This window comes from Girardinichthys multiradiatus, chromosome 22 (assembly GCF_021462225.1).
Source record: "Girardinichthys multiradiatus isolate DD_20200921_A chromosome 22, DD_fGirMul_XY1, whole genome shotgun sequence".
Taxonomy (NCBI): domain Eukaryota; kingdom Metazoa; phylum Chordata; class Actinopteri; order Cyprinodontiformes; family Goodeidae; genus Girardinichthys; species Girardinichthys multiradiatus.
The window spans coordinates 34,154,722-34,166,909 of NC_061814.1; the positions used below are offsets into that span (position 1 = coordinate 34,154,722).

At 40.1% G+C, this 12,188-nt stretch overlaps 1 protein-coding gene across 9 annotated transcripts in view; it reads right to left on the reverse strand.

Annotated features, from left to right (window-relative positions):
• b3galnt2 (beta-1,3-N-acetylgalactosaminyltransferase 2) overlaps positions 1-12,188 on the reverse strand; it is a 54,231-nt gene that overhangs the window by 30,059 nt on the left and 11,984 nt on the right. For 5 of the 9 annotated variants that reach the window (XM_047352433.1, XM_047352429.1, XM_047352428.1 and 2 more), the window contains exons 7-13: positions 11,996-12,106; positions 11,819-11,897; positions 11,113-11,296; positions 9,437-9,562; positions 9,190-9,349; positions 9,056-9,112; positions 7,324-7,499 (exon numbers count right to left, since the gene is read on the reverse strand). In XM_047352433.1, the coding sequence (XP_047208389.1) occupies positions 7,362-7,499; positions 9,056-9,112; positions 9,190-9,349; positions 9,437-9,562; positions 11,113-11,296; positions 11,819-11,897; positions 11,996-12,106 (855 nt within the window). In that variant the 3' untranslated portion in view covers positions 7,324-7,361. Of the gene's footprint in view, positions 1-6,763; positions 7,500-9,055; positions 9,113-9,189; positions 9,350-9,436; positions 9,563-11,112; positions 11,297-11,818; positions 11,898-11,995; positions 12,107-12,188 lie in introns of those variants that run through there. The other 4 variants (XM_047352436.1, XM_047352435.1, XM_047352437.1 and 1 more) reach the window with 2 other exon arrangements.

The following is a 12,188-nucleotide window of genomic DNA, read 5'->3' on the forward strand; positions in this document are numbered from 1 at the left end:
GGCATCCTAGGACAAAGCTGGCCTTCCCGATGAGCTTATCTAACCACTTCCTCTCAGCTCTAGATAAGCCGCTGCTCTAACATAGTACACCATAGAAGATGGCTGATGCCCCCACAGAGTCATAAAAGGTCTTGAGCAGGGCTCCCTGCACTCCAAAAGACCTCAGTCTCTTTAGCAAGTGGAGTCTGCTCTGACCCTTCCTGTGAAGAGCATCAATGTTGTGACTCACATGCAATCCCTACTTGATAATCTACAAAATGGGAGTCTGATCAATATATTAGGATTCTGTGCAAAGGTTTTCCTAATTACCTTTTACTTTGCTTTTAAGGAGCAAAATTCTCCATAAATTCTTAAAAGTGGTTTTGATAGAATGTTTATTATATATAGCACTGCTGCAGATGCACCAGCTATTTTACATCTGCCTATATCGCCTCTGGACTGTAGTTCCCTTTGCTTCTTGAAGGTCTTTCATATTATTTCTTCGTACTTTGGCTGGTTTTTTGTGACTCATTTCCTGTCCATGACAACATATTGTGCACAATATGTTGGAGGACAAAGGAAGAATCATAACGCCTTTAACAAAAACACCCACAACACATGAACAGTATCTGATAAAGAAACATGAAAAAAACTAGACCGAGCTGACACCGGACCTGGGAGATGTTTTATTATATAGCGTACGCCAAGTCTTCATCTAATAGCTCTTTGGGAATCAGTTTGTTGGTGTCAAAATATAAATTTATCTGTGTCAAGCTCTGTTATCTTTGGTATTTTTTAAGAGACTGAACTGAAAAAATGGGAACATATCGTTCCTTTGTGACAGGCTGTTGGTATCATAGGGTCCCAAGATCCAATTTATTTATTCATTGGTTCTTTGCCAAGTTGTCTGTTATGTGTAGACACAAACACTAGTTCATCTTTTGCTTCGGAACGTTGTTTTTCATTCCTGTATAATTCAGTGCCTGTCAATGGTGTTCGGTTCCATTGAACCGTTTTAAATTTTTCATGTTACAAACATGGTGTGTGTGTGTGTGTGTGTGCATGGTTGTTTACAATGTGTGTCTCTGTCCGGACCTGTGATGAACGGGCGACCTGTCTAGGGTGTACTCTTACTCTCCCCCAATGACAGCTGGAGATAAGCACCAGCCCCCCACAACCCAGCAAGAATAAGGGGATATAAACCATGGATGGATGTTACAACCACAAAGTTTAGTATATTTTGTGGGGATTTAAGTGACAGACCAACACAAAGCAGTGCATGACTGTGAAGTGGAAGGATAATGATGCATGGTTTTCAATTTCTCTGCAAAGAAATGTTTGGGAAGTGTGGGGTACATTTGTATCTTCCATTTGGGTTATGGCTCTCTGGGTTTGCCCATTATTTTTTGCAAAATAGTTCAAGCTCAGTCAGATTGGATGCAGAGCATCTGAGAACACTAATCTTTAAGCCCTGCAACAGATTGTCCATTGGACGTCTCCACTTTGACTGGGCTATTCTAACACATGAATATGCTTTGATATAAACCATCCTATTGTAATCTAACTGTATGTTTAGGGTCGTAGTCCTGCTAGAAGGTGAACCTCTGCCCCACTCAAGTCTTTTACAGCTTCAAACGGGTTTTCTATCAGGTTTCCATGTATTGTCCAGCTTCCCCGTCCCTGCTGAAAAAAAGCTTCCCCCACAGCATGATGCTGCCACCATGTTTCATTGTGTGAAAACAGCGTTATGCACAGCGCTTGTTTTTCACCTCGCAGCCTTTTGCCCAAAAAGTTCAGTTTTGGTCTCATCTGATCAGAGCATCTTTTCCAACGTTTGTTGTGTCTGTCGCATCTTATGGCAACCTTTAAACAGGACTTTCTTTCAGGGATGCCACAGATCTTCCATAAAGGCCAAATCTGTGGAGAGCATGGCTAATAACTGTCCTGCAAACAGATTCTCCCACCCAAGCTGTGGATCTCTGCAGATCCTCCAGAGTTACCATGGGCTTCTTAGCTGCTTCTGTGATTAATGCTCTGCTTGCTCTGCTATTGGTGGTTTACAGTTGTGTCATGCTCTTTGTGTTGAGCAGCACTCTTAAGATGAAGCCTTCACAGAACAGCTTCATTTATATAAGGTGGACTCCATTTACCAATTAGATTTTCCTGAAGGCCATAGGTTCCTCTGGATTTTATGTAAGAACATCATTTGGGAAGTAAAAAGTAAAAACCAGACTCCCCTTGAAAATTATACACTACTTGGTTTAGCTGTATAAACCAATGTATAAATGCTCAAGGGGTATAAAGGCAGAGTTAGGTGAATTAACAAAACCATCTTCTTCTGAAAGAAGAACCGGACCAGAAAAATTAAGCCAAAGTTGAAAGAAGTCATTTCAAAGGGCTACAGAAAGCATGGAGAACTATTAAGACGACTTCAAAAGATTGCAACAAAGTCTGGCAGCTTGGAAGTAAAGTATAAAGAAATGACGAACCTCCTGCTGGTAGATGTTATTAATAACCAGAGTCACGTAGATTATGAGAAAATTTGTTTGACTCTTTGTTTGATGTGAAACCTCCTGTGTCAGACGACTAAAGTCGTGTACAAAACTCAAATCTATTCAGCTCTCGCTAGGTTTCACCTCAGGTGGCTGTTTTCAGCTCTCTAAATCAAAACAATCTTATTTGAGTAATAAAATAATAATATAATAATCAAAGGGTTGCATGTGTTCTCTAGGGGAGAAAGACAAAAGCCTGTTAAGACAGTAAAAAAACATAAATAATGTGTAGTAAGTGATTTGGTGCAGGTCAAGATTGACAATTCAACTTAGGGAAAATAAAAACTTCAAAAAGCTGCCGGATTGCTACACGGCACATCTAGCAGGTTCTTTAAAAACGTGCACCCATTTCATGCCTCAACGAAACAAAATGACACATATAGAGTACCGGTACATATAATAGAGCCACTGCAAAACCCATTACAGAAAACAGGACTCAAATTTGTACCATCAACAAATCCTTTTATTCAATCTGCAGCATGAAGATGAGTTTGGAGGAAAATGAGACTGAAGATGAAAAGAATTTTCTAAATACAATTAAATGCAGAGCGTGGCTCCTTCACCCTCCATTTTCTACAGGCAGTACCTTTCACATACTAAACTGATGACTGGACTTTCTCTGTGAAATATGAATACAGTGAAAATAAGAAGGGTACTCTTGTCATAACTTAGAAATACAAGAAGCTACACATATGCTTGAGGACAGACGGCATAACTGGTCTGGGTCTATAATGATCAAACAAGGATGAATCAGATTCTGGGTCAGCCAGATTCAAACTTTTCATTAGACCCAGTTTTACTGCTGCATTAGTTTGGATTATTGATCTGTTAGAGATCAAGGAGATTCTTGAGTAGCGCTTTTTTAAACTGAAGCTACTGAAGTTATGCCTGTTTAAGAGCATTTTTCCATTTGCATCTGGGGTTTAATACAGAAACTCTGAAAAGATGTTTTATTGCAATAAGAGAGGAGCTCTCACATTTTGTCACATTACAACCATAAACTTAAGTATTTTAATGGGGTTTTATGTGACAGAGCAATACAAAGTAGCACATTATTAAAAGCAGAAGGAAAAATGTGAATGGTTTTAATTTTCTCTTTAAAAATTAAGAGATTATTATAGTGTCAGTTTATTTTTAACCTGCTCAGTCAAAACCACCTTTTCACTGCAATCATAGCTGCATCTCCTTCAGGGCATGTCTCCAGCGCCTTGAAACATCTAGAAACACAGAGGCTGTGAACATCAATTTTCATATCTTGTTACAGATTCTCCAGTGGATTTAGGTCTGGACTTTGACTAAACCATTCCAATACACGATCTTTAATCTAAACCATTCTTTTGAAGTTCTGGCTCTATGTTTGGGGTCATTGTCCATTGTTTTCTTCCCAGATTTCTCTGTATTTAGCTCCATCCATCTTCCTCTCAACTCGGAGCAGCTTCCCTGTCCCTGCTGAAGGCTAGCATCCTCACAGCATGATGCTGCCACCACCACCATGTTTCAATGTGGACATTCTGTGTTCAATGGCATGTGCAGTAATACGTGTTTTGCACGGAGGCCAGAATCTTCAGTGTTGGTCTTATCTGTCCTTCTCCCAGATGTCTGCTGTGTCCCCTACATAGATTCTGTTACTTGGTCCACTTCTTTTTACGTTGCATATAAATGATTTACCAAAACTTTGTCGAGGTGCGGTGGCAAATGTAAGCAGATGATGCAGTTCTGCATGTGAGTGAAAAAAACCCATCCAGTTTGTACCTTAGAACTACAACAATACCTAGAAGCTGTGTCATTATGGTTTAAAACACCAGGTCTCACTCTTAATGTCAGTAAAACAGAGTCAGCTTGCTTTTCTTCTACGGCTTGCCCCGTTTAAGAATTGCATTTAATATCTTGGTTTAATTTTTGACACACACTTCACATTTGAAAGTCGTACTAAAAAGGTAGTAAAATTGGCAAACGCACATGTATATAGTTTCAGAATGATGAGAGATAGTTTGCCATTTCCTGCTGCTAATGTCTTTATGCATGCTATAATTTTTTCTCAATTAAGTTATTGTGTAACCTCTCAGCCGCAGCCAACAGCCACAACAATCGAACCATTAAGAATAATTTATATTAGAGCTTTGAAGATTCTAGCTAGAAAACCCATTTGAACACACCACTATCAGGTTCTGCAGAAGTTAAATGTACTAAGTTTTGAAACTTTTACAATGTTTTGTATTTTTAAATTAATTTATAAATGTTTGCACAAGCGAGCCCCTCCTGTTCTCAGTGAGCTTGTAGTTCCATCACGAGGAGTCTCCGGTGGAAACGTTAAAGTGCCTCCATGGCTCTAACCTGTGGAGGTCCATAAGTCCTGAACTCAGATCGGATTCATACTGGGGACATTTCAGATATGAACTAAAATGTGTTTTATAAAGAGGTGAGGCATGTGACCATAACAAATTTATTACAAAATGTTTTCTATGCCTTTTGTAAGGTGTGTCTTAATTGTGTGTTCTTATTATTTGTTGTAAATGCCCTTCTAGGAATGAGCATTGCATTTAGTAAATGTCAAGTATAATGTATATACTTGACTCTATCAAATAAATAAATCATATGAAAACATTCTGGACTTGTGATTATTTAACATTGAAACAGACTGAATGGTATTGGTTCTTATCCTCTACAGGTACCACAATGAAACTTCACAACACCGAAATAGTGCCATTTAACCATTGGCCTCAAAGCTAAATTAGATCAGCTCCATTTAAAAGTCTATAACTCTTGGATTTGGCAAATAGGGTTTGGAGTCCCCAGGACTGAAAGCAGGGTTTCTTAACTTTGGTACTTTTATTTTGTTTTCCAAAAATTGTTTAAGAGCTTTAATTGGCATTTCACAGGCCCACTTCAACCTGGATTTAAAGTTGTCTAGTGGTCAAACAGGTTGTGAAATTTCCTTTTTTGGATTTATGAATGAGTGTGCTTTCAGTCGAAGTCAAAAATCGAAATACTGATGGGTAAAATGTTAAAATCAAGGTCCTGGACCAAAGATAAAAGGATGTAAATTTACTATAAATCAGTGTGAAAACCACTGTAGTCATTAGTCATTAACTCCAGAATATTCTAGAAAAATCAAGCATTCTTTCAGCTTAAATTAGATTTTTTCCACACATATCCAAACTTTTATAGACTGCCTACGATCTCTGTTTTATTTAGGGGTGTCAGAATATGCAAATGCATGCTACGCATTGACACGAAAGTCAAATGTACCTCCCACTTCACAATTATACACTGCTTTGTGTTGGTTTGTCAAACAAAAACCCCAGTTAATTACACTGAAGCTTTTGGTTGCCACATGGCAAACTGTGAAGAGGTTCAAAGCTGAGGGGTTTTATTCTAATAGGAGAGAAGCCTGAGGAGAATCAGAACACAATACACGACACAGATCTGCAGCTAAACATGCTCCAATTTGTCCCGAGTTACTGTTCAGCTGATTTTATCATCTGGTTAGATCTCTATATACGACTGAGCAGGCCTGCAAATCAAGGATTTAGAGGATTTGGAATATGTCAGTGAGTGACAACGTTTCCACATCACCCATCAAAGTTAAGACAAAAATCAATAACTTCATAATCTACAGAGCACTTGTACAGAAACGAGATTATTTTTCATCTCCTGTGTTATTTCCATGCTGCTCTCGGCTCACAATGAAGGGCTCTGAGCCAAATCAGTGGGAGAAGCTGATGGGCTGGAAAAAAATGGCGTGCTTATCTAGCTGAGAGAGTGGAAAAGATGCAGGATGAAGCCAAATGAAAGGATGAGAGGAGGAAGAGGAATTTCTGCTGCCATAACAGGACTTCTTTGGTTGGTAGGGAAAAAAAAAATCAAAACAAAATAGTTGTATAATCCCGCTTTAATAAAATATTAAGTGTCATCTTTCATTATTTAAAAGAACAAACAGCCGAGGGGGATCTCAACTCTTGTATCTCAGCTTCAATCTGCACCTACTGTCGTCAGCGCTTCTGATTAACATCCATCAGCTTGAAGGAGAAATGCTCTACAGGTTTTCAAAAGTATTTCAGCCACCTGTCACTGCAACACAATTACCAGGCTGATTTCATATTCTTTTGTGGGGAAACTCAGTCTGCTGACTGCATCTATCAAACCCTAACAACTAAAGCAAAGCTACAAAGCTGCAGCTTCGACTCCAGAATTGGCAGGCCCGAAATAAACAACAAGCAAAGTCCTTCATCTCTCTTCTGGGTTCTTTATTACCTCTGAGAAGGGTTGTTTTTTAAAACATCCGTTTCACAGTTGCTCAAAAAGTCTGTGCTGAGATCACATATGCACAGGATGATGCCAAACATACACAGTAAGGCCACATCAGTCACTATTTGCACGAGAACTGTTACAGTACAAAGAGTTTCTGCTTGTGAGAAATCTACAAACGGTGAGGAGGGGGACAACATTTTTACAAAATAAAGCACAGCTGGACAACCGTCTTTAAAATATTTTTTTTTAAATCACAGTATTACAAAACTGTTAAAGCCTTCCAGCAGTAATTCTGTACATGATTCCCTCCATCACTAAAACTTTTCCCACATTGTTTTCCATGTGAAACTGACTTGATAATTTACAAGAATTATTGACAGTAAAATACAACTAATTCTGAGTTTATAACAAAAAGGGTCACCTTGATGTTTTCAACATTAGAATTCAGCAGACAAATCCTACATTTCACTAATCAATACTCAGTTTGGCGTTTTAAGAAAAGTCCCCAAAAACGGAACGAGGGAAGAAGTGTTTTTTTTACCCAGAGTGCCAGGCGGTGAGGGTTGGAGTGGACCACCATCAGTTGTCCCGGGGACACTCACAGGGATCTCCGCAGATCCTCTTCCTGTCCCAGAAGATGTGCAGCTCCTTGGCCGTGTGCTGTGGAGACGACAGCATGTCCAGGTAGCACTCCTTCTCACACAGCCAGCCGGCGTCCTGGAGACAGGCATCAATTCATTATTTGCAACAGACTTGGGTTATTATGGAGCTTGGATTAGTTACAGACACAGACAAATGTGTTGGCACCTCCTGGTGAAGCCGGTAAAAAGCTTTGAAATACATCTTCCTTTTATTGCAAGGTCATTATCTCACAATGAAATTCGTTTTTTAAATCCCACATTAAGAAATTAGAGCCTTATTTCTCTTAGGCACACCTTAAAATTGGAAAGACAAGAGAACATGCCATTTAAGTAAGGCTGAAGTGTGTTGACAAAATAAGACAAACAGAGAGGACTCAAGTTTATCTTGAGCACCCAGAGTGAGGAGGGTCACCAAGTTTCCATACCAAAACATTAGATACTATATACATGTAAATCATTTTTTATATGCGTTTACCACTGGAACTTAAACTAGAACCGTACGATTTGGTCAGATGAGACTGAGATTGAGCATTATCTGTGACAAATACCTCCCCAGAAGCGCCTGGTGTGAAACAAGGGAGGAATATGTTCATAAGGATCTCATCGTCACTGTTAAGTACAGGGGAGGATCCATGATGCTGAGGGTCTGCTTCTTTTTGATGGCCATCTCAGTCCACAGATCTAAATCTAATAGAAATCCCATGGGGTGAACTGAGGAGAAGAGGCCATAAGAGAGGACACAGACCAAGTCCAGTCCTAGAGAGAGACTCCCTTCCCACCAACTGGTAAATCCAGGTGATTTTCTAACTTTCAAAGATGACCTATTGGCTAAAGGGGTGTACAAACTATTGACAGCAGGGATACCACTAGTGGTTTTGTTAGAAACAAAAAACTTTTTTAACATGGGAGTTTTATTGATGTCCCCGAATAAATTAACTCAAATTAAAAGAGGGGTTTTTCTAAATATTTCAGTGTAAGATTGTGCTGCTGCAATAACAGATTAATTTTTTAAGAATTTTTACTCATATTTACCAGGTGTGCCAACGAAGGAAGCTGTAAGTATGAGTGAAACTTGCTCATAAAAGCCATAAAGATGTCATATAAGGCCACACCACTGTTCTGCAACTCACAAACGTATGTTAATGCCACAGTTGATGCATGCTTGAAAAAAGTGACATAAAGCTCTGTCTCCTTAGCTGAAATGTATTTGATTGAAATTTATTTATTAAAGTTCGTCTGACAACATTATAAAAAGCCATTAAACAAGACTTCTGCCCCCATTTCATCTTCTGGAGAAGAGGGAAGTATCTGTAAAATAATGATTTACAAAAATGTACACATAAAGGTCAGTCTATGGTGTCACGTCCTTCTTACAGCTTTGATTTTATGTAATGTGCAAATGCCCTGCTGCTGCTTTCTTCTGGAGGAAAAATTATTTGTATTATTCATTATTTCTTTTCCTTCTCAGGTTTCTTCTCTCTTCAATGTCAAACTCTGACCTTTATGAATCCAGTGGTAATAAAGGTGTACAGTGAACATTAGACATAACAGTGTAGAGCGTCACACGTCTGATAAGTTATGTTTTACAGTCCTATGAAAATATGATCGGAAAATGTTTCTCATTTGTTTCACCTGATATTTCTGCGGTCCGACGGCTGCCATCCATATTCCCATGCTTACATCTTCTCCCTGTAATAAGACATCCCAGACAGATCGCTCATTTTTACAGTGGTGATTATCTGCCACAGCTGCTCCATGATCTCTACCTGATAGGCTTTCAGCTTCTTCGCGTTACTGGCAAGCCACTGGACCAGGTCACGGGAGACCACGTACCCCGATCCGCAGGCGAACGCCGGGTAAGCTGGGCTGGCGTACTCCAGCTCCTGCCACTTCCCGATTCGATCCACGGCCCAGCTCTGTCTGAAACTGGGTCAGGAGGTAATATGCAGTCAACAGCAAAACCAAAAAAAAACAAAACATCATCAACAGGATCAGAGACCAAACTGTCCTTACTTCCCCCACCAGAGGTTTCTGCGCTTCAGACTCTTGTGGTCAATTTTCATTAACACCGAATCCACGTTGATGTAACAATCATCATCCGTCTTCAGCAGCAGATTAAAGTCAGCGTTTTCCACGGACCTGTCAGAAAGGGAATTTGCAACTTTAATTAAAGAGCGCCCAATTGTTTGCAATACCTCAGAGAAGATTTACTATCAAATACCACCGAGGGAGGACAAGAGGTCTGCAGATAACTAAATCTTAGAAGTGTTCACACCCCTGGCAAAATACCAACTATGAGACCATGATAGAATTTCCAATATTTTCCCACTTTTTATTGTGTAATAAATCCGCTACAATTGAGCAACAACAAAGAAAGATAAAAAAGAGGCAAGTAGGGAGGTACTTTATGAGGGAAATTGTTGTGCTAGAAACTAATGGGAAGGAAAATATATAAATAAAACTGTTGCAATAAACTGGCTGCAGATCCTTAAACGAATACTTAATTACAATAAAGCTCAGCTATCCTAGTTGGATTTTGCGGATATTAGCAACCTTAAGCTAAAGACAAATTGTAAAACACTGCTAGAAGGGTATTTATATACAGTATTTCTATATGCAGAAGAGTACTTTCTATTTCTGGGTCACAAATTCAAAAACAGAATTTGTGACCCCCCCCCACTATTCCCATAGTGAAACATGGTGGTGGCAGCGTCATGATCTGTTTTTTTTTTCCCCTTCACATGAAGCTGGAGGTTTGAGTCACATTTCATCCTTCAGGTCATCTTGATTTAAACAGTTTCCAAAATCAGTGAGAGACATGAAGGAAATGGGTCAGATGCATGTATGAGTCCAATCAAGAATCCAAATCAACAAATTAATGGCTTCACCAGAAGAAAAAGGGCATTCTCTATTGGCCGAGCCAGAACCAAAAACAAAAAATCTGGGGTCACCTGAAGACAGGAGATCTCATCACATTCTGATAGGTTTGGAGAACTTTAGCATGCTGATAAACATCCTTTTAGTTTGTGAGCACACTTATGCAACCATGTTATTGTAGATTTGTCTATTTAGAAGTTGAACTGCGTGAAATTAGTCATCATTGTCTCATTTTAGTCAGTCAGTCAGTCAGTCATTTTCTACCGCTTATTCCATAGTGGGTCACGGGGGAGCTGGTGCCTATCTCCAGCAGTCTACAGGCGAGAGGCAAGGTTCACCCTGGACAGATCGACAGTCCATCGCAGGGCAACACACATACAACCATGCACACACTGGGAGGAAGCCGGAGTACCCGGTGAGAACCCACGCATGCACGGGGAGAACATGCAAACTCCCCGGCTGGGAATCAAACCCAGGACCTTCTTGCTGCAAGGCAACAGTGCTACTAACTGCGCCACCGTGCAGCCCTGTCTCATTTTATTACATCACAAAAACCCGGTATATTGGCAGGAATGTGTACCCTTTCCAGACACACAGCAGCTGTCAATGTGAAGCCTGATACCACTCAGGCAGTACACTCTCTTATCTGATGACTCACAACAGCGTAGCTTCTCCGACTGAGTGATTGCAGCCGTAATTTTAGTACAAAGACATTTTAAAGCAACGGCACACTTTCATTTCAGGTTGCTGATTTCCTCTGAGGGCTCAGGCAATTTGGAGACACATAATCGAGTCATTAGCACTTCGCATACCATTTATAGAACTGAAGCAACTTGGAAGGCACGTTCCTGTAGGTGTCCACCACGTCTACAAACACCATATCTCCATGCCGGAGGCTTTCCTCCTGCAGATCGGCATCCTCCCGCCTCAAACTGGAGGCATGCTTCTCCATTCTGGCAGCGCGGCCTTGCAGGAGCCACGACAATCCGTCTTCATCTGACGCACAGGTAGTGATGGAAGGACCGACACCATAGAGGTAATCAAGAGTGAAAAGATAGCAGACAAGAAAAAAATGCTGCAAGTATTTATTCTGCAAGATTTTATACAAAAGTGCATCCTGGAGAGAAAACATCTAATTACTAGCTGTCAAAGGAATGATAAAGCTGCAACATTTTACAAAATGGATCATTAGTTCTGTTTTCAGAGATACTGAATGATGAATTTAATTTTGCTCCAAACAAAATGGCTGCAATTTCATTCTCAGAAAGAAGCAAATGCAAACACATACAGGTAAAAATAATCCAACAAAGGCAGGTGTGCATTTGGCGTAAGTGCAGGTGCCTTCAGGTAGATCTATATACACATAACATCTAATCTCATAACCTGCCAGAATGAGCAATGCCTTTTGGAGGCGTTATTTTGGGATTATCTTTTTTGTAACAGATGATTCTGGAAGGAATTTTCTTCGAACAGTTTTCATGAAAAGTGCAGCTGAATCAATTCTGTTGCAGGACTAACCGTAGATCGTAAATGTGAAGCCTCCAGCCAAACCTGGAAATCCGAGAGCACTTCTATGAGGCAATATGCCCTCTGCAATCTGCGTTTCCAGAGAAATAAAAGAGCACAACTGTTTTAAACTCTAAAATGTCTGATCATTTGTCCTGGTGTGGGTTTCTTCTTCATGTAAGTACTTACAGAGGAGATCTTGAGGACGCCTCCTCCATCATTGAGCTCCACAGAGGAGGAGTTGACAGAGGTCAGTGAAGCGGAGTCCTGACTCTCCCACACCAGCGTCCCCTCAAAACCCTAAATAAACACACTTCATTCAGGTTGCAGATTAAGTCACCTTGAGGTCTAATTTTTCACTGATTTACATATAACAGATACT